The sequence below is a fragment of the Carassius carassius genome, chromosome 9 (assembly GCF_963082965.1).
Source record: "Carassius carassius chromosome 9, fCarCar2.1, whole genome shotgun sequence".
NCBI lineage: Eukaryota > Metazoa > Chordata > Actinopteri > Cypriniformes > Cyprinidae > Carassius > Carassius carassius.
The window spans coordinates 9153475-9177278 of record NC_081763.1 but is presented as its reverse complement, the minus strand read 5'-3'; the positions used below and the strand labels follow the sequence as shown (position 1 = coordinate 9177278).

The window sequence follows — 23804 nt, the reverse complement described above, 5'->3', positions numbered from 1 at the left end:
CAAGGACAATTTTTTATATAACTACAATTGGATTATTCTGAAAGAAGAAAGTCACATACACCTAGGATGCTTCGAGGATGAGTAGAAGATGGACGAATTTTCATTCTCGGGTGAACTAACCCTTTAAAACTGCTGCTGTCACTCTCATATTAAAAAAGCAAAATAGTGATTCGAACAATCTCAGTAACTTTCATCCCATTTCTCATCTTCCATTTATTGCTAAAATGGAGGGTGTTGTTTTGTCTCAATTACACAACCATTTAACGGTCAATTTTTTGTCTGAGCCCCTTCAGTCTGGGTTTAGGAAACTGCACAGCACTGAAACAGCCTTGGTTAAAGTTGTTAATGACTTACTGTTTCTGATTCTGGTGCTCTCTCGATTCTCATCTTATTCTATCTTAGTTCAGCCTTCGACACTGTTGACCACATGCTTTTACTTAATCGACTGGAAACTGTCTTTGGTGTATCTAGGACTGTCCTAGATTGGTTTAGATCATATTTTATGGCTCGCAGTCAATTTGTTTTTATGGATGATTTCAGATATGGAAGCAAGTTCTACTATGAAGACTTAAAGGAAAAGTGCTAGTATTAGTTGGTTAAGTGCAGGCGAAAAAGATGAGTCTTTAGATGTTTCTTGAAAATGAGTAAAGACTCAGCTGTACGAATTGAGAGTGGGAGGTCATCCCACAAGCTGGGCACAGTCCAATAAAAGGTCCGTGAGAGTGATTTTGAACTTCTTTGGGATGGCAACACAAGCGTCGTTCACTTGCAGAGCACAAACTTCTGGAGGGCACATAAGATTTAACCAGTGAGTTTAGGTATGTTGGTGCCGTGCCAGTGGTCGTCTTGTAGACAAGCATCAGTACCTTGAATTTAATGCGAGCGGCTACTGGTAGCCAGTGTAACCTAATGAGGAGAGGAGTAACGTGAGCTTTTTTTGGCTCATTGAAGACCAACCGTCACTGCTGCATTCTGGATCAATTGCAGAGGCTTGACAGTACATGCAGGAAGGCCCGCCAGAAGAGCGTTACAATAGTCCAGTCTGGAGAGAACAAGAGCTTGGACAAGAAGTTGTGTGGCTTGCTCTGACAGGAAGGGTCTAATCTTCCTAATGTTGTATAAGGCAAACCTGCAGGACCGGGTCGTTGTAGCAATGTGGTCTGTGAAGCTTAACTGATGATCCATCACAACTCCTAGGTTTCTGGCTGTCCTCGAAGGAGTAATGGTTGATGAGCCCAGCTGTATAGAGAAGTTGTGATGAAGCAATGGGTTAGCTGGAATCACCAGGAGTTCTGTCTTCATTTTCTTTAGGATTGGGGCAGCCACAACCGCCGCTCAACACAGAGTTCCAACATCAGTGATCAAGCTACTGGGCAGATGGTCATCGTCCGCATTTGAATCTTACATTACCTGAACCAGAAATTATCTCAAAGGCTCAGCAAATAATTTCAAGTTGTCCTCAAGGTAATCTATATGCAAATACTGGTGGTGGTGAAATTCCTATTCATATTTCTCCTAACTACCTCTATGGTTTAAGCTTTTATTTCTTTGGCCTCACTTTTGTGGCCTTTCTTTCTACTGCCTATCTTCCGGCTTTCCCCTCTGTTACCTATACTTGAGGCATTTCCTTCTGTGACCTGTCTGTCAGGGTTTCCTCTCATAGCCTCTAAGGTTCTAAGGCCTTAACTGCCTTTCTCACTACAGCCTATTGTGGCTTCTTCCCTAGTGGCCTATCTGGGCCTTTCCTCCTGTGGCCTATCTGGGCCTTTCCTCCTGTGGCCTATCGGGCCTTTCCTCCTGTGCCTATATCTCTGTCCGGCCTATCGTGGCCTCTATCACTGTCCAGGCATATCGTGGCCTTTCTCTCTCTGAGGCCTCTGTGGTCCATCTCCTCTTCTCCTATAAGCTTATGAACTCTAGCTTTAATCTGATATACATCCTTAACGTTGTTATACTCACCTTTATTATGACTTTTTAAACTTTATCTTTTCATTTCTTTGTCATTGTTCTAGGATCTTCTAAGAAATATGCAAAAATAATTCTGTTATATGTATGGTTTTGTAAATAAATACTTTTGAGCTTTATCTTCTCTTCCTGAGTCTTTATGGTAGAACTGATGTGGATATTGTTTGTACTGGTGTCCCACAGGGTTCAGTTCTTGGTCCCCAGCTTTTTCGCATTAATATTTATCATCTTGGTCAGCTATTAAGATCCCTTAACCTTAGCTACCATTTCTAGCTGATGATTCTCAGATTTATATTAATTCTCAACCTGGTCAATTTGTGGATGTCCCTCATCTTTCCAACTGTAAGATTTCTGAGATTAAGTTGTGGATGTCTAAAAATGTTCAGTGTCTGAATAGCTCTAAAACTGAAAAAAAGAAAGAAAATGCTTCATGGCTCTCCCCACCAACTGTGAAATGTTGCTTCTTTAGATCTATAAGTTGATGGCGTTGCCCTAGAGCTACAAAGTAAACTAAAAAATCTTGGTGTTATCTTTGATGACACCCTGTCATTCAAGCCTTTTTTTCATCTTAGAAATATTGCACGTATTCGGTCTATGTTGCCCTTTTCTGTTGCTGAAAAATTTATTAATTCTTTTGTTTTCTCAAGAATTGATTATTGCAATGCTTTCCTTATTGGACTGTCCAAATCCTATCTTAACCAATTGCAATACTTGCAGAATTCAGCAGCTAAGATTTTAACTGGGGTTAGGGCTGGTGACCATATAACTCCTGTTTTGAAGACGCTACACTGGCTCCCTATTAAATACCATATAAATTTTAAAATCCTAATGCTTACATACAAGTCTCTGCATGGTCTTGCTCCACAGTATATGGCAGATCTTTTAACACCTTATACGCCAGTTCTCTTAGTTGTTCCCAAAACACGGTTGCGATCCAGGGGTAAGAGGGCCGTTTTAACGTATGCTCCAAAACTGTGGAATTGACTCCCAATTGACATTAGGGATGCTAATTCTTTAACTGTTTTTAAATCTTTTCTCAAAACATTTTTCAGAAATGCTTTATTTTATTATTTTTTATTATATTGTTTTGTAATTTATGTTTAATGTAAGCTTTCATGTACAGTGCCTTGAGAAAGCAACTTTAATGCACTAGATAATATAAATGTATTATTATTATGATCATTATTAAGTATTGTATTGTTGACCAAATCTATGTTTGGATATAAGAACTATAATTTTCCAAAGAATCATGAAGAGCTGTACATTATTTAACTGCTTTTATGAGTTATTTTATGAGTAAGCACGAAGTAAGAAAAAAAAAACACATGGGATTCCAGTCAGGGACCGATTTCACACTAGATGAGTAAGTCTGGACGGTCTCTTGCTTAATAAAAACAGAAATTAGTTTCACTCTTTGGTTTTGTGTTTTGCCTGATGAAAGGAGCTAGCCGATATATTACAATTTGTCTATATTGCTAAGCACCATAAAATCTAATGAATATAATTATCACGCAAACATTACTTGCATCTGAACTAATAAAGCATAACCGGCAGAAAGTGCTTACTCAGAGATTTGCATCATCATTTAAATACAGCCTTGCTTTCATTTCCTCGATTAGGTTGTAACAGAAGTCCTCATTTTGTATATGGCATTTTTCTCATGGGTCTTGTCTTTGCTTTAACAGGACTAATAATGATCCGTGTTAAACCCATTCAAGAGGAAATTGACAAAAGCCTCAAATTCTGCACAATGAATACATAACAACCCAAGTGTAAACAGAAAACAGAGAAAAATTTAGATAAATAACAGTCCCTCAAGTCTCTTATTTTGCACATTTGGATACTTAGAATGCTGAAAATAGAGGGAAAAAAACGTTTTATGACAAAGTTTTGGATTTCTGCCTTAGCTTTATGAGTGTAAGTTATTTTATTGTAAAACCCCAGGACTAAATTCAACAGCTTTAAGCTTTAAGCACGTTAACATCTCTCTTTCACAGGTGGGGAATTACGAGTTGGGTATCCTTCAGATGAGATACCCTGTCTGGCCACGTTATGGGACCTTCCTGGAGCCTGTGTCTGATAACCGTCACTTGACAGTGGCCACACTGGAGGAAAGGCCTTTTGTGATTGTAGAAGCTGTGGATCCTGTTACTGGCACCTGTCTCAGTAACACCGTCCCCTGCAGACGGCAGTCAAACAAGACTGAAATGTAAGTAATCATGTTTTGGTCTGCTTAAAGAAAATTCTGTCATCATTTAATCACCCTCATGTTGTACCAAACCTGTATAGACTTTATTTTGTGGAACACAAAATAATATATTTTGAATAATGTTGTGGTCCAAACAAAATGAAATGAAAACATGAATTAAAAGTGTGAATTTGCAGAATTACATTTAGATCACACACACATTGCATCAGATTGCCATTTGCACATTGTTTTTGCAGTGCAGAGCATTATAACCAATTGCCCATATTTCTGTTGAGCTTATGAATGAAATGTCTAATCAGAAGCATTTAGATTAGTCAGTGCTAAAAAACTGTTTGGTTGAGTGCACACATTTACTGACTGAATTCTGCACGCTCACAAGTTCTCTCAACATAAACAAATGTAGAAAATATGTAATTAAGAAATTAATTTTGCAGCTTCAGTGATTATAAAGGGTAGTTTTTGTGTAAGATGCACTAGACTACTCAAAACCAAATACAAAAACTGAACATGCAACACGTGTTGTCAAACTGATGAATGCATTCTTGCAGAATAAACATTAATTTATTACATATACAGTATATACTTTATATATAATATAAAGAAGTGTGCACCTCGCCAGTGCTAAGCTGCAGTTTTTATTATCACCCAACCACACAGCACAGTAAACTTCTGACAGCACTGGATAATAAAGAAAAAACAAAGGAAGCAAATAAGGGGCACTGGTAGCAGGAATGTGTAGCAAATGGTCTTCTATGGCCAGGTTAAAGTAACCACACTCTTCATGGAGTACAGTTAGGGAATAATTAAAAGTACAAATGTTACTAACTTTTGTTTTTCAGTATGTAGCATTGGGAAGTCTGATTAATTTGAGTGAGTAATCATAAAATTATTAATTTTACTTAAAATATATCATGCTATTGGAGCAATCTGATAATTATATTATATTGTATTATATTACTGTATAATATTATTGACTTCTAAAACCTATTTTAGTTATGCTTTATTCATCTGCCACAAAAATTTATTTTTGCTACTTTATATTTTCTGCCCCCTCTCACCTTTTTAGCAAAGATTGATATAGTACAAAAAAAACCTACAACAACAAAACAGGTTTAAAGGCAGTTATTTTTTCTGTGGTGTGTCAGTAGGAAATTTCAGTTTAGATTTAAAAACATTTTGCCATTACCTGTAATAATCCAGTGAGATTTTTGTGTGCAGAAGGAGTCTGACAACAGCTAGTGATCCACACAGAGATCTTTTCTCATCATAATTTATTAATTTGTTTATTTGTCAGGGACAATGCAAAAGAGACACATTGTAACAGGTTACAATAACTTGAACCGATGTGTTGCATATAGGGTTTCTAGCTGAAGCTAATTTGCAACCCTTGTCCCTGGTTAGGCTACATACATCACCATTATCAAGAGAACAGAAACAAACACCAGAAACAACAAAAACATAACAATATATACATATATCTGTATGTGTGTGTATGTGTGTGTGTGCGCGCGCGTGTATCTATCTCTCTATCCGTATGTATATGTCCATTTATAAGTGTGTCTGCACAGTGACATAATCAGTGATCACAGATTTGGTTTTGTTTCAGCCAGTGTTTCACCTTTTCATTAAACGGTTTCAGATTGGTTAGTGTTTTTATTTCTGTTGGTAGGACATTCCAAAAATGTATCCCTTTTACAGAAAATGATGACTGACCGAAAGTGGTTTTGCGCTGTGCCACCCTGTAGTTGGCATTTGCTGATCCCCTAGTGGTGATTCCATTAGTGTTTGTTTTTGTTACATATTGACAAAGTACAGATGGTGCGAGATTATTCACACATTTAAAAATCAATGTAATAAATGAGAACTTAATAAAACTATCATAACTGAGCAAATTATCCTTTTTCAGTATTTTACAATGATGCCATTTCATTTGTTTTTGGTCCATTATTTTCAGTGCTTGTTTATATAGTGAAATAATGGGTTTGACAGTTGACTGTGAAGCCTGGCTCCATACAGTAACACAATAAGAAAGATGGGAAAATACCATGGCATGCATAAACAGTTGTGCTGCCTTGAGGGGTGTGTAATGTCTAATCATTCTAAAACAGTTCAAATTAGTCTTTACATTTTTGCATAGTTTTTTGACATGTTTATCAAATTTAAGTCCGGGGTCCAAAATACACCTATGAATTTAAAATCATTGACTTCCTCTATTTCCTCTTGATTTATTCTAATTATAAGATTTTCTTTTGCTTTCCTTCTCATTGAAAAACACATTGACACAGTCTTTTTCAAATTCAGAGTTAAGTGATTGTTCTTTAGCCATAGGGACACTCCCTCCATTTTGCTTGTTAATATATCTGCTGCTACACAAGGGGTTTTAGCTGACATATAAATAATTGTGTCATCAGCATACATCTGACATTCTGCTTTTTTACAACATGATGGTAAGTCGGTTATGTATAAGCAGAAGAGCAGAGGCCCCAAAATCGAGCCTTGTGGAATTCCAATTGTAGATTGTCGGGTAGTTGAATATTCTGCATTGATTTTTACACACTGCTCTCTTGACTCGAGATAGGATGTAAACCAGCCAGTTGCTTGCTCAGAAAAATTAAAAGTACTTAGTTTGTTCAAAAGCACTTCATGGTTCACAGTATCAAAGGCCTGTTTAAGATCTATGAACACTGATCCAACTACTTTACCTTTATCTAATGAAGACTTGATGTTTTCAGAAAGGTAGCAGTTGGCCATTTCAGTTGAATATCCTAGTCTAAATTTAAATTGTTTACGATAAATAAGTAAATTATTTTCAAGGTGGTCAACCAGTTGTTCTACAACAATTTTTTCCAGAATCTTGGAGAGAACTGGCAAAATAGAGATTGGTCTATAATTGCTTACTTTATCTGGTGCACCAGCCTTCAAAATTAGCGTTATGACTGCAGTTTTCCAGGTTTGTGGAAATTTACCAACTCTAATTGATAGGTTTATCAAATGTGTTATTGGTTTAATCAGAGTGGAGCTGTGTGTTTTAATAACGGCAATATCCATCCCAAACAAATCCTTTGCCTTTGAATTATTTAATTTATTAATGATTTTAGCAACTTTCTCTTGGTCAACTTCCTTAATATAAAATGACTGAGAAAAATCTGTTGTATTAGCCTGTGATAGTATTACTGTTTAAAAATTTTGAGCAAGCTCCTCCACTGATTGAATAAAATAATTATTAAATTATCCATCTGCATAGAGCTGAATAAGAGCCATCAGGTCTCGAGTTCTCACAGCCTCGTACAAGTCGCCCTGTCTGGCTGTGGCTGTAGTGGCTGTCCTCCAAGCAAAAACAAAAAAACAATCTAGTTTATCTAAAATAAAGATTTAAAAAAACTGAGACAACATCTCCAACATGCTTGAAGAAATCTTCCTACAAACCTTCAGTACCTGAAAAACTATGCACAAGTGCACCTGGGACAAAAATTAAATAAATAAATAAAATCTGTTTATGAAATTATTTTTGAAAGCATCCTCAATTAACAGCATTTTTAAATTTAAGTGCCTAAAACTTTTCACAGCACTGTAGCTTTGCTGGTAGGTTTCTTCAAGTGTCTTGTAGACGTTGCCACAGTTCTTCTGGACTTAGTCTCAGTTTTTTTTCTGAATTATTTTTTATTCATTGACAGCTATGCTTGTAATGCTTGTAAAGCATTATAATCTGTTGTCTGTTTTTGGTCCTTCACAACCTGGGAACTGCTTGTGTTCAGCTCTTGATGAGGATAGCTGGATAACTCACAGGACTTTGTCTAACCTCATGAGAACGGAGTGGTAATTAGCAGAGCTTATTAAAGCTGATCTGGACTCAGCGGAGGGTCTCAAACCCCTCACACTCTGCCTCCCCTCTCCAAACACACACACAGTGTTGTGGTTGGCCCATTAACATGTTATTTAAGAATCATTCCCTCAGGATGTTCTACTCATTACTTTGAGGCCAAACCACAAGAGCTCCTGGAAACAGATGAACAAAACAAAGCAAATTAACATGGATGGGTAATACTTACTGTAACGGTATACAAACTCTATAATCATGGTAAGAAGGAGGCAGGAACCGGCGAACATTCAAATCAAAACTTTAATAATCAAATAAACATAAAACAGCGCAACAGCCGTGTACAAACAAAACTAAAACACAAAATAAAACCCAGGCCTGGTCGTTGCTCCTCTTTTGTATCCTTCCGATCTCCTCTGTGGGACAACGAAACGCGCTGCAAATCCTTCACAACACATGCATACAACGAAACACGCTGCAAATACTTCACAACACATATAAATTAAGAAACACTGCAAATCCTCACAGCACATACACATTAAGAAACAATTAATGAAGCATTGCAAATTTATTTTCATTAACCTTGAAATTATATTTAGTTGAGAATATTAAAGTTAGCCATCTTAACGTTTTAAATTTAATCATGTAATTATTCAGCTTATTTAGGCTAATAATATCAAAAAGATAAAGGAATCATGGTTTAAAAAACACCATGAAAAAAACCCCCTCACCTTTCAGTTCACCAACAACTCCACTGACCAGTAACCACTGCACGATAAGCAAATCCAAGTCGGGTCCGACACTTTTTGAGGTCTCCTTGAAACATTTCCATTCGTTAATGCATGTGTTGGGAGGATTTGCAGTGTTCTTTATATGCATGTGTTGTGATGATTTGCAGTGCGTTTCGTTATATGCATGTGTTGTGATGATTTGCAGCGTGTTTCGTTATATGCATGTGTTGTGATGATTTGCAGCGCGTTTCGTTATATGCATGTGTTGTGAGGATTTGCAGCGCGTTTCGTTATATGCATGTGTTGTGAGGATTTGCAGCGCGTTTCGTTATATGCATGTGTTGTGAGGATTTGCAGCGCGTTTCGTTATATGCATGTGTTGTGAGGATTTGCAGCGTGTTTCGTTATATGCATGTGTTGTGAGGATTTGCAGCGCGTTTCGTTATATGCATGTGTTGTGAGGATTTGCAGCGCGTTTCGTTATATGCATGTGTTGTGAGGATTTGCAGCGCGTTTCGTTATATGCATGTGTTGTGAGGATTTGCAGCGCGTTTCGTTATATGCATGTGTTGTGAGGATTTGCAGCGCGTTTCGTTATATGCATGTGTTGTGAGGATTTGCAGCGCGTTTCGTTATATGCATGTGTTGTGAGGATTTGCAGCGCGTTTCGTTATATGCATGTGTTGTGAGGATTTGCAGCGCGTTTCGTTATATGCATGTGTTGTGAGGATTTGCAGCGCGTTTCGTTATATGCATGTGTTGTGAGGATTTGCAGCGCGTTTCGTTATATGCATGTGTTGTGAGGATTTGCAGCGCGTTTCGTTATATGCATGTGTTGTGAGGATTTGCAGCGCGTTTCATTATATGCATGTGTTGTGACCATTTGCAGCGCGTTTCGTTATATGCATGTGTTGTGAGGATTTGCCGCGCGTTTCGTTATATGCATGTGTTGTGAGGATTTGCAGCACATTTCGTTATATGCATGTGTTGTGATGATTTGCAACACTTGTGTTGTCAAACTGATGAAGATGTTTTCTTCATTTGCTGATGTTTTTTCAATTTGCATGTGTCTTCTTAAGTTGCAGTGTGTTGAGCTGTCTCGGCTACCATACGAAAGTGATAAACAAGCATGTGAATAAAGGCGGTACAGACAGAAGGCTGTTTAAATGTTGTGATCTTTCCCAATCATTCTAATACGGGAATGTTTTCATAACAACATGAGCCGCTTAAAATGATTAAAGTTATTAACGTTACTGATATTCAAAATGGTAAGCAAGCGCTGCTTTGTTTACAATTCGTATATCTGCGTTTATCTTGTATATCTTTGTTTTGGGTTCTCCTTTTGAATGATGAATATATACTATTAATAGCTGCTGATATGAACAGCTCATTCCTCTCAGGCATGCGCAGAATGCACGTGTTAGTTTGCTGTCGGCTGTAGTCTGTTCGGTGTGTTCCATCGCAGCTTTTTGGTCCGACGCTGTCGACACGAGGCGACAACACAGTCGGTGTTCTTTGAAGTCGGCTTGGTGTGTCCCACCCTAAACAAATAGTTGTCGTGGTTTATAGTGATGATTGTGCTATCATGTGGGTGGGAGTTTAGTGTGACTCATTGCCTCTAATCTCCTTTATGCCACACACCATTAGTCAAGAGGTTACAGGAAAGGTTAGAGAGCGTAGAGTGTCATTAGCGCGCTCTGTATTTTGCATCTCTCTTCCACTCTTTTCTTTTTTTCTCTCCTTTATTCATGCTTTTTCCATCTTTATTTGTACTGCTTTCTAAGGCATGTGTTTGAACAAAGTCATAAACTTTGGTTTGCACTACAAAGATTAATGTTACCTCAAACCATCTAGCTTCTTGAGCTGTGCTTATAGCAGAATAACACAGAGACTTAAGGTGGGACTCTTGATTTGGTAAGTCCTACCAGCCACCTTGCTGTGGCCTGGCAACCATTCAGAACACCCTAGTAACCACCCAGAAATCTGTTACAACCACCTGCACCCAGAAAACCACCACAACCTCCTGCCAACACATTAGCAACCATTCAGAGACACTAACAATTACCCAGAACACCTAGTAGTCACCTATCAATGCTCTAGCAACCATTCAGAACACCCTAGAGACCACCAAGAAAACCACTGCAACCTCCTGCCAACCATTCAGAGATACTAAAATTTACCCAGAACACCTAGCAACCACATAGCAATGCTCTAGCAGCCATTCAAAACACCCTAGAGATCACGAAAAAAACCATTGCAACCTCCTGCCAGCACTGAAGGAACCAACCAGAACCTCCTGGAAACCACTTAGAAAATGTATACGTAGATGCCTCATCCGACAGCTCCAAGCATTCATTCAAGAATCTATTACAATCTATTCAAGAATATCCATGAAGTTCCAATGGACATATACAGCTGAAACATTGCTGGTCGTGAGGACTGGTGGCTCATATGTTAATGACCAGCAGTTAAAGCGCTTACTGTGTTCTCAGGTGGAGGGAGGGGGTGAGCAAGGGAAGTTTCACAAATCAGCCTCAAAATAGTATTAATTTAATTGAACTCAAATATAACTAGCCTTATTATTTTCAACAGAGCTATTAGAGAACATATCTATGTATGTTTTATAATTTAAAGGCATTCTTTCTCCTCAGTTTCATTCTTCTTTCCATATTATTTCACATAAATTAAGACTGTTCTTTACTGGTGTATCGGGAGAAGTGGTTTCTCTAGCATTATCTCTACCAGTAGTGATTAATGCACCCCAAAGAGTCAGCGTGTGTTATGAGGTATGATGTGTATCTTTCCCTGGGCAACAGTGGAACTGGCCAATAGTTATGTTTAGTCAAAACTACCAATATATATAATTATAAACTGCATATAGACAAACAATACTTTCATAAGATATCTCCCCTGATAAATATTTTATGTAAGAAGTGTGTCAAATAGCCCTGGTTTTCCCATATATCTAACTCTTTATAAATGATCCCCTCAAACCACCACAAACGCACACCCCACCCCCTGTTACAAAGACTTTTGTGTTTGACCTGATCTCAAGTCACACTTCTTGATGACACCAACGGCTAAAGACTAAAACATTTGCAAACTTGCACAGCTCGGGAAAGAATCCACTTCAACATCATGCACAAACCAGGTAAGGTTAATTATTTATATTGTATAAAACGAATATATTTAATGTCAAAGCTATATTTATGCTGTAATTTTTCTCAAATAATGTTTCCTCTCTTCTACAGTATCCTATACTCAAGACCGGGTCAACTCATCTTCAGAGATTATAAAGGGTAACAAAAGTTCAGAAGGTTGTTGCAATGTTTTATTATCCATTTGTGTATTGATTCACCTATCCAATTAAATATCTTCCTTTACTAAACATATTTTATGTCTTTTAGGTATCCTGCAAGCCTTATGATGAGGCTATGAGGAAAAGTTTTAATAGTTTCACTCCAGAAATGCCCAGCTGAAACAATCATGGTTCAGAAATTGACACAATGTAACTTCTTAGATAGGCTATAAGCCTATGAAATGACTTTTGAGGTTAGTCTGCTCGGTGGCCCAATAGCTCTCTGGTTTAGGGGTGGGTTTAGTTTCAAATCAACCAATCCAATTTAATACAAATGACCAAAAAGGGGAGGGCACAGTGGCACAAATGTGTGAATGTCCCCTGAAAAAGAAAGGTTATCTGGGGACTACTAACCATGGCAACAAATGGATGTTGCACTGAAGAATACCTCAGTAACAAACATACGAATAGGTACATATCCGGCAGTATACGGACCCGTGGTAATTCCTGTGTCTGGTCCGTTATTCTCCCGGATTGGTCCGAAAATCTGTTGTGTGTACAGGAGTTTACTGGTCCATATTAACCTCTTTTCATGCAGTAATAATACAGGCTGATTAATTTAAAGCAAAACTAAAAGTATAGTTGGGTACACGTAGCCGACCTCTTTCATTCACCACAGATCCAAATGTTTCCATATTCACAGTGTATTTGAACCAAAGCTAAACTAGGCTTTGTACTTCACGCATGTTCAAATGTGCCACCGTGGTCCTGTGCTTACACTGAATGGAACGGATTGTAAAACAGACTATTTAAATTGACTAGTGTAACTTTTTATATGTTTGGGTGACTGTATTTTATTTTGATAATGAACAGGCTGTGCTGTTTGCATTGAATATATAGTGTGCACATGAGGTGCAACAGCTGAAACATAAAACCTAGCAACCAGAACAGTCTAGCAACCAACTAGCAATGCCTTTGCAATCACCTAAATTTTCTTCAAGAAATGTGTTAATCCAAGAAATGTGTTAAAACTGCTTATTTTACAAAAACGCACACACACCGAAACACACACAGGAGCGTTCATTCTTGCTTTATTGCCTGCAGTCCATGTTAAACCAATATGGAGGCCTGCTATTGTTTTCCAGGGTTGTAATTCTCGTTGGCTGAAGGCTGTACTCTTTATTTCTCCTTAGGCATTGTGAAATGAACTGGAGCTCTGAAAACAAATAATGCTCTAGTGTAGAAAGCTGAACCAAAATAATGCTCCTAAAATCTCACATTTTAGCTCAAATCACAAATGCTCGGGAAACATTTTAAGCGTATCGATTGCATTTCTCTGAGTAAGTGAACCTATTGATGTAGCAGTGAAAGTGTTTTGGATGGCTGTTCTGCCACAAGTCTCACTAATGTGAACTGGATGGACATTTCTACTACTTTGTTAATGCATTAACCCACTCCCTGAAACTGATGCTCTTCCTCACTACAACAGCAAGAATCTGCACTTAATATTGATTTCTGTAATTACTTTCTGCTTTTTAGAGAGGACAGGAAGGGGATGGGATTGGGAAATGTAGGTGTCCGACTCAAACTATGCATTGCTCTCATGAGCACCACATATCAGAGCACCTGCACATAGAATTTATTGTAGTATCAACATCAGGTTGATCCTGGAATAACTTTAATGTCAACCAATAATTGTCACATACCTGGACTCATTTTGTGTGTTTTTGCCCCTGTGTTCCAGTTTCTGTCTTCCGTGTGTGGTTTGATTAGTTCCCAGGTGTGTCTATTCATTTCTCCGTGTGTTCTATTTCCCGGTTAATTTAGTGATTCCATCCACCTGTGTTTCCCCATTATCCCTTGTATAAAAGCCTTGTCCTTTCAGTTCTGTTTTGTCGGGTCTACTTGTTACTTGTTACTTACCTGTGTCTTCCTCTGTGATCCATGTTTGGATAATGCCTATGTTGGATAATAAAGCCTTGTTTCGTTTATCCTTCGGTTCCGTGTTCCTTCCAGCAGCGTAAGCCGTGACAGAAGACCCGACCCAAAAAGTATAAAACTGCGTGTTTTCCCCTCCGTTTTTTTTTCCGTTTTTTTCCACAGTTTTTTCTTTCCGTAGTGTGTCATGGATCCCCTCTATCGCCCCGAATTCCTCCTTCTCCTGCTGAAGCAGGAGGAACTTTCTCTCGAGGACCATACCAGACGGTTTTTACTGCTAGCTAATGCCACCAGTTACCCGGACAGCGCGCTCTGTTGCTTCTATCACGCCAGCCTGAACTCCAAGTGCAGAGCGTTGTCGAACAAAAATGGTTCTCGGGAGGACTTCGCCGCGTTTGTAGAGTGGAATCTGGTGAGAAATGGGTCACCTCTCATGGTCTGCCCAATGGAGGATCTCGCCAGGTCCACTCTGGACCCAGAGCCCAGCCTACAATCTCCCCACGGTACGGGGCATAAGCCCGAGCCCACCGATGACGGAGAGCCAGAGAGCAACCCGTCAGACCAGGTGCGAGAGCCGGCGACACTGCCCACCACGAGGGAGCAAAATGTGGAGCGCCAAATGGGTCAAAATGAGGGGGTTTTCAATTCACCGATGCCTGATCCTCCGTTAAGCCCAGGACGGGCTCCTGATCCCCCGTTAAGCCCAGGACGGGCTCCTGATCCCCCGTTAAGCCCAGGACGGGCTCCTGATCCCCCGTTAAGCCCAGGACAGGCTCCTGATCCCCCGTTAAGCCCAGGACGGGCTCCTGATCCCCAGTAAAGCCCAGGACGGGCTCCTGACCCCAAGTTAAACCCAGGACGGGCTCCTGAACTCCAGTTAAGCCCAGGAAGGGCTCCAGCCCCAGAACTCACTCCAGTGCCTGCTCCTCTGAAATTCCCACTCCTGCCTCCTCCTCCGCTGTCGTCTGGCTGCCCCTGTGCTCGCCCTCAGCCTACCATCATTGTGGTGCGAGCTCAGCGGGACCGCCATCCTCCAGCGCCGCCTTGGTCGGCGTCTCCCTCACCTCCGTCTCCAGCCTCTGAGGCCTGGACTCCGCCTCGGCCCGTTGACCCGTCGGCTCCACCATGGCTCCTAGCTCCTTCCTCTCCGCCGTGGCCCGGCAGTCCACATGCTCTGCCTGGCTCCCTCGTCCCTCCGGCTCCGCCTTGGTCTGACGTCGTCCATCCTATGCCTCGGGACTCCACTCCTCTGGCTTCGCCTCATCCCTCTGTCCCTCCGGCTCCGTCAGGCTCCTTCATCCCCTCGGCTACACCTCAGTCCTCGGTCACTCTGGCCTCACCGCAGCCTTCCGGATCCACATCGCAGTGTCAGTCACCAGAGCCATCAGTTCCGCCTAGGACCTCCGGCTCCTCCCCGTCACCCTGGCTCTTTGGCTCTCCGATTCCGCCTCGGGCTCCTCCTCCACTTGCTCCGTTGCCGTGGGTCGAGTCCCTGGAGTCGGCGACCATTCCTCCTCCATGGCTCCTTCCACCGTCGGCCCCACCTTGGGCCGTTAAGACTGTGGCCTGGGTCCTGCTGGGTGCCTCCTGCTTCAGATCCCTCCTGTCTCCTCCCTGGCTCCTCCCTCCGTCGTCTCCTCCCTGGCTCCTTCCTCTGTGGTCCCTGTCTGCTGGCCCCCTCCTGGGAGGCTGTCCTCCACCGGAACCTCCTCCCAAGTTCCCACCCACGCCTCCCTTTGTTGTTTCTACGGTGCGAGGACGCACCTACCGGGAGGGGGGAGTACTGTCACATACCTGGACTCATTTTGTGTGTTTTTGCCCCTGTGTTCCAGTTTCTGTCTTCCATGTGTGGTTTGATTAGTTCCCAGGTGTGTCTATTCATTTCTCCATGTTTTCTATTTCCCGGTTAATTTAGTGATTCCATCCACCTGTGTTTCCCCATTATCCCTTGTATAAAAGCCTTGTCCTTTCAGTTCTGTTTTGTCGGGTCTACTTGTTACTTGCCACCAGTTACCAGTTACTTGCTACTTACCTGTGTCTTACTCTGTGATCCATGTTTGGATAATGCCTATGTTGGATAATAAAGCCTTGTTTCGTTTATCCTTCGGTTCCGTGTTCCTTCCAGCAGCGTAAGCCGTGACAATAATATTGTACAGTTTTTTTTTTTTTTTGTGGGGATGGTTTTTTTTCCCCCCATGAAACACTATTTTCTAAAAACAATTCTGCTGTTGCTTGTAATAGCGATACAAATAATATTTGATTTATAAATACACTCAGCTGCCATTTTGCAGATTGTAGACTTGCACACACCCCTTTAAATAATGAAATAATCATCGAAATACAGCACTTTCATACACAATGTTTGTAGACTGGATAAAATGTTTTGATAAAGTATCTGATTAACTGTACATCAATAAATGACAACTATCCCGTGCTATGAATACTGTCATTGATTTTTGAATGTGTCTTAACGACATAACATCTCATTATTACGAGAAAATATGTTGTTTAAATGACATTACATCTCATTATAAAAACATTGCTTACGGAAATTAAGCATGTTTTTATTGTATCACTGAGAAGAGCTGAATGTTCAGAAATGTTTCGATGTCATTTTCTATTCCTCTTACCTGCATATTAAAGTAAGCTGCGTCCCAAATTACGTACTATACACTATGTACTCATACACTATGCACTCATATATGAACTATGTACTCAACCCTGTAGTGTATGAATTATATAAAGTTATTTTGTCATTCATAATCGGAGCCTGATAGCCCCTCCCCCTTCGATACGTAATTAAATCTGCGACAGTTCAGTCAAGTGTCCAACATTCCATACATATTTTTTTTTCGGTTATTTAAATGCATCATCTGGGTGTTTAAAGTGCACTTTTTCTTTTTGGAATTTTCAGTGTGAACATTCTACTGACACTATTTTTACTAATAAAAATGTCATAAAATAGTGCATAACGTGACTTGCGATGCACTTTCACAGAAGTGTTTTAGTCCGTCTGCTGTTTTTGTTTTGTGCAGGTGTCTTACGTGGTATATTTTCCAAAATCTTAAATCAGACCATTCTGTTCTTGCTTTTAATCTTGAAATTATACAATCTACACTGTAAAAAAAATCTGTGACATTTACAGTAAAATACCGTACTGTGATTGCCAGAAGTTCACCGTAAAAAATATGGTAGCAACATTTTAGGTTTTACAGACTTAAATTCACATACCATATTTCATTAACTGGTTTAATGTTAATAAACCAACATACTGAAGTGTTAATATCTGTTTTAAACCATTTTAATGCACTGATAACCACCAAAAATGGGTGGCGATGAGAAAGTCACATGATGAACCAAAGCTCATCACAAACAGCTTTTCTATGAGCTGAGGAGGCCAATACTTATATATAGAATGTGCACAGTGTCATTCACACAATCACTAAACCCCATCATGGTGACACACGATACTGAAATGATGCAATAAACATTAATTTAACAACTTCAGATGTAAGGTGTGACGAGTGGGGCGGGGCCGAGGGACATGGGAGCGAGGCCGGGGGAGTGATTGGAGATGAACTGCACCTGTTCGTCCCACCGGTCTCGAGGCCCATGGAGGAGATGGAAGGATATAAAACTGGAGCGACGACAGTGAAGGACGAGAGAGGACCAGGCCTGGGCTTTTAGTTGTGTTTTGGGTTTTACTTTATGCGCACCAGTCGTCCGTGAGGGGCTGGTGCGCTGTTTTGTGTTTATTTTGTTATTAAAATGTTTTTGATTGTCCGCCGGTTCCCGCCTCCTTCTTCCGGAAGAATATGAAGGTTTTATCGTGACAGTGGTGCCGAAGCCCGGGAGAAGGAGGGACGCGCTGCTGAAGATCCCTCGCGGCTGTGGTGAATCCGCGGTGCCATCGAGCAGGCGAGGAGGATGCCGCCATGGACGCTCAAGGCGGTGGACTGGAGCGAGTTGCCGGGGACGGGCGAGCTCGCTGCCGACCGCCCACGATAGGGAGGGACGGCTGCCGTCCGTGAGGGAGCGGAGGAGTCGGCGCCGTTCGCCAGGGGGCCGGAGCCTGCTGCCTCCGTGAAGGTATCCGGAGGAGCAGGGAACGGGGGACTCCTGCCGGCTGCCCAAAACCGGAGGAGCCGTCGCCATCCACCGGGCGGCGGAGGAGTGTCGTGCCGTCCGCCGAGGGCCGTCCAGTGCCACCGCCAGGCACCGCGGAGGAGATCACCCAGCTGGTGGAGGGCCGAGCAGCGGTGCGTCTGGGAACCGGAATTTTATTTTTTTTTTTTTCCTCTCTCCCCTCTCTCGTCTCTGTCGCTCCTCCTTCCATCTCCTTTTCTCTCGCCTCGCCTGTCCTACCCCCAGGTTCCCGCAGGTCCCCGTGAGCGGCCCCCCCCGGAGGGAGGGGGGGGGGGGAGTAGAGCGCAGTCTCGGGAGTACCCCCCGGCCTGCGAGGGGCGATGGGGGTATGTGACGAGTGGGGCGGGGCCGAGGGACATGGGAGCGAGGCCGGGGGAGTGATTGGAGATGAACTGCACCTGTTCGTCCCACCGGTCTCGAGGCCCATGGAGGAGATGGAAGGATATAAAACTGGAGCGACGACAGTGAAGGACGAGAGAGGACCAGGCCTGGGCTTTTAGTTGTGTTTTGGGTTTTATTTTATGCGCACCAGTCGTCCGTGAGGGGCTGGTGCGCTGTTTTGTGTTTATTTTGTTATTAAAATGTTTTTGATTGTCCGCCGGTTCCCGCCTCCTTCTTCCGGAAGAATATGAAGGTTTTATCGTTACATAAGGTTAAACCATAATGTACAAAACTGATGAGAAAAAAACTTATTTAAAAAAACAAAAACAAAAAACAAATATGAAGTGTCATTCAGGGAATTCTGGGAGTGTCAATTTATGGTTTTTCACTGAAAATTATACAATGACTTCCAAAAAATGTATTTTTAATAGTATTTTACTGTAAAATGTTAAATGTAATTACATTTATTCACCGAATATAGTATGTAAACTTACTGTTAACCAGTTAACAGGTTTTTACTGTAGAATTTTTACAGTATTTTACTGGTAAAATCTTTTTTTTTTCAACTGTTCATGCTACATGTATGTAGCATATTGTCAGAGGTATGTACCCAACTGTGACTATTAGTGTGTACAACACTCATTTGTCTATTTGTATTTATTTACTTAATTTTATTCTTATTTATTGAATTTATTGTATTATTTTTTATTTACATTGTATATCACTGTTATGCCTGCAGGTAAATGAAGTCCTCTTGTTGCAGCACCTGATCTAATGCGATTGTATTAAAAAAAATATGTAAATATTATGTGAAATCTGATTTGATCATTCGGACTGAGAAAAAAATTACATAAATCTTAATTGAACAAAGTATCTGAGCGCCAGTTTTATCCTGATGGCAGTGTGTACAGTCTCTGTACAGTAACAGCTCTTATCTGATGTGAGCTCAGCCTAGTGATCCCACACGCCGTTTCTCTTCCATCTTTATTTGTTTGTGTTTAATTTTAGTTGGATTTGTGTCCTTCCATCTGCCACAGCTGCGACGAAACACAAGGACCTGTCGTGATGGCCACTACCCATCCACCCACTCATTGCTGACATCACACGTCCTCTCACCATGTCTCATCATCAGTGCTCCTGTAATCTTCCCTTGTTTAGTTACTTGCCATTTTTAGGTTCTCCCAGAGGACACTTTCTTGCGTTTTCATGTGTACATTGATGCTATTTAGAGACTATAACCATAAAGGCTCCTTGTTACACATTCAGAATGCAGTGTTATTCCCTGTCTTGCCGTAGAAAAGCACAAATAGCCTTCGTCACTGCCGTTAAACCATGTGAATGGATTTATTGGAGCTGTCGTTAATCACTCATGATTGGATGTAAGTTTCGACTCGACATTCATAATCGAGGAAACAGGCCAAGACTGAGGAAGCAATGTAATGTTAATGAGGCACAGCCACCACTGAAAGGTTTTTCATTTCAGATATCTGCACAGAAATGGCCCTTTTTGTATTTATTTGTTGATGGTGGCAAATGGATTGGCACTGAACATAATTACAAAACAAGTCTGAGTAACTAATGACGGAAGCAAATAGATTATATACAAGACATTGTTCTTGTATATTGTCTGACCTATTTAAAACTTCTCGCGTACTACAAGCTGCATCTAAAGACTAAACAACCATGTCTGGGATTAGTCTTAACATTCAGAGATATTTTAAAAGCATTCAGACTGAACCATGTTCACTTACATTGTGAAATTGCCTTTTACAGCTCATGTTCTTGTTCAAAAAGTATGTAAATCTTTGCAGGGCTCAACAATAAGAATTACAGGGTCAGTCTCCCTGGAGTAACTTGAATGATGGTTCATGGCCTATAAAACACCTCTTGTTGAATTGAAACCTTCAGCCTTTTTGATATTTAACCACTAGGCCACACCAGCCAAAAAAGAAATTCCATTCATCCATTATTGGTGGTGCGTGTTTCATCGATTCATTTTGTGGTGGGGAGATGGTGTGTTACTTTTCAAAGAAATCAGACTTACAATTTTGTGGCGATTCATTGAGATCTGTTTCGGTGTGCTTGTGCTTCTTGAGATTTAGATTCAGATTTGTGATTTGTGAAACGGATCATTTACACCTCATTGACATATTTAAAGGAAGTAATCCGATTAAAAAATAATTTGCAAATCGAATACTGCTATGACTGATCAGGAGAGATTGTGTCGGATTCTTTTAGTTGCAAATATAATAAAAGTAAAACAATCAATTTTCTCTTTAATATGCAGTACAGTAAAAGTAGAAGTCAACAGAAGTATATATACTTAAGTAAAGCACAAATATCTTATACATCACTGGTCCTTGTAGGTTTGGATTTCAAAAATTCTTGTGAATACTGCCATTGAAAATTACAGTTCGATGTTAATGACGTCTAAATGCGAAGAGAAAACGTTTAACAGATTTTTTTCTTTTTGTACAGTTTCGGGTTTTTTTTTTCAAACTTGATAAAGTTCCCGTTGTGTTCCCACAGGATAGTCGGACACACTGAGCCTTACACCAAACTATGCTGCAAAGGCTTCTGCATAGACATCCTGAAAAAGCTATCTCGCAACATCAAGTTCTCCTACGACCTCTACCTGGTCACCAACGGCAAACATGGCAAGCTGGTACGAGGGATCTGGAATGGTATGATTGGAGAGGTGAGAAAAATTCATGAAACTAAATTCACTCAATTTACTTTCATAATACACATGGCTGGTCTTATTTTAAAGGATTCAATGGTCTTCTGCATAATCTTACTTCAATGCCAATATTCCCACGTCCTCTCATTTTCAACTCCTCTCCTCCAACAACTAGTCATTTCAATTCCATTTTTCACCATCCTATCAATTCTTGATGGATAAAATCAAGTGCCATTTTGTTAAATAAAATACTACATTGTACATATAGTAAGTAAAATGGTTTGCAAATGCTTTAAATGTCCTTTGCAGATTCTAATGCAAACTAGTTCTATAACTTATTTAGCGTCTTTGATGTCAAGCTTAACAAGAAAACAAAACCTAAATCTATAAGAGAGAGACACGGTTGACTCCAGAATTTGCTCTAAAAGCTTGTTCATTCCGGCGGACGTGACTGGCATTGAAATGACACAAACAAACTTGTAAATAAACATCTCCATCAAGCAAGTCGAGGTTTGATGCACGGTGGCATCTAAAGAGTTTCAGACTGTGATGTGTGCTTTTGCTTTGTCCTGCATTTATTTATTTATTTTTTTTTTTCTGGGATGCAATAAAACTATTGTGCTCATTCAGGCATTATGGATGACGTGGGTTAACTAGAGACAGAGAGCCTGGATTGTAAAACACACACACAAACACACACACACTCACTCCCATAGTGATAACAGGACTAGCACAGTCACAAAAAAACATGCTTATGGTTATTAAATCCACAATTCACCCAAAAATACAATTCTGTAATCATTCCAAACCCACATGACTGACTTTCTGCTGTAGATGTGTAGACATTTTTTAATTAACCTCTTTTGGATAAACAAAAAAATATATATACATGGTAAAAAACTGCAATTTTACAATGAATTAAAAACAGCAAGTGAAACATTCAATTAAACATGAAGTCAGAACTTAAACTCAGTATATATACAGTATATATATTTGCATCTATCTTCTCAGGTGTTTTATAAGCGAGCGGACATGGCCATTGGCTCTCTGACCATAAATGAGGAGCGCTCTGAAATCATTGACTTCTCTGTGCCGTTTGTGGAGACTGGCATCAGTGTGATGGTGGCGAGGAGCAATGGAACTGTGTCTCCGTCAGCCTTCCTGGGTAAGAAATATAAAAAAACCAGCACAGCTGATTATGTTTTTACAGCTAAATCATATAGCAGTGGAGTATCTACATTACAACTGAAATGCATTTTTATCGGCCATTTCCTGTGAAGAAATTATTTAGAAATCACACATTACTATGATTAAAAATTAGACGAAGAATTGTGCCTAATTGTGTGTTATTTGAATATTATTAATATACTATTATATATGATTATATTATTTATATTTTAATTTTAGTGTAAATTTAGTATTTTAGCCACCCAAACCCCCCCCCCCCCCCCCAAATTTTTTTTTTTTTTTTTACTTTTTGTTCTTCAACAGACTTAAAATATTTTAGTTACCAACATCAACATTACTTACTTTCAAGTTTTTAATCTGATATTTCTATTTGATCAGTATTAGTTAATAACAATAAACTTTGGAGTTGTTCTTAACCATCTACAAAAGTATTGGTTTTCTATGTTGACACTATTTTATTTTCAGTGATGTAGTCAGTTAGTCATCCCATAAATCCTTTTGCACATTTTTCCATTATACTGCAAACAATAAACTTTCCCAGAACCCAGAATTCATAGTAAAACACAAAAGCATACTGTCATTTCATAAAACAAGATGTAGTTATAAATATTTACAGTCTTACTCGTGTGTGTTCCTCTTGTTTAATGGCATATGAATCATGTGGACTTTAATTTGCACCTCATTTTGCATGCATCATTTACAAATTAAAAACGGTCTCACAGTCCTACTACAATAAAAACCAAGTCGTTTGGGAATACCGTCATTTGCTTGATCTGTGTTTGTCTCTCCCTCTTTCAGAGCCCTACAGCCCAGCGGTGTGGGTGATGATGTTTGTCATGTGTCTTACAGTCGTGGCAGTGACTGTGTTCGTATTCGAATACTTTAGTCCTGTGGGCTACAACCGCAGTCTGGTCAATGCCAAAGGTCAGTGTTCACTGCTTCTGCCAACACTTCAGGAACTGTGACAGATGTCAGGTTTGACAGAATATAAGCAAGGGGAAAAGATAATTCATGAATGAGAGGAACGGTTTATTACTCAGAGGTTATGCTTTTATAGCTCAGGTAAATTTATTGAGCTTTAATTTATGTTTACTTAAAGTAATCTTATGTTTTTTTTTCATGAATTCCTTGATTCAATTAAAATGAGATAACAGACATTTCAGTATAGATAAGAGTAAGAGATTGTTTGATTTTGGAGGAGCCTGATGAGAAAAGTTTGAGTTCATATTAAGAAATCTGACTTTTGATTGCAGACTTCGGAATATAAGCACAGTTTGAGATTCTTTTAAAGGTCCCATTTTTCGTGCTTTTTTGAAGCTTTGATTGTGTTTACAGTGTGCAATATAACATGTTCATGTTTCGCGTGTAAAAAACACAGTATTTTTCACACAATTCACTTATCTGTATACCGCTGTTTTCACTGTCACAAAAACGGGCTGATGACTTCCTTG

General features: G+C 40.0%; 1 protein-coding gene across 1 annotated transcript in view; it reads left to right on the top strand.

The window, feature by feature from the left end:
* LOC132148870 (glutamate receptor ionotropic, NMDA 2C-like) overlaps positions 1-23804 on the top strand; it is a 75621-nt gene that overhangs the window by 44139 nt on the left and 7678 nt on the right. Inside the window, exons 5-8 of the mRNA XM_059557622.1 lie at positions 3963-4174; positions 21015-21183; positions 22177-22330; positions 23152-23277. Of these exons, the coding sequence (XP_059413605.1) occupies positions 3963-4174; positions 21015-21183; positions 22177-22330; positions 23152-23277 (661 nt within the window). The remainder of the gene's footprint in view (positions 1-3962; positions 4175-21014; positions 21184-22176; positions 22331-23151; positions 23278-23804) is intronic.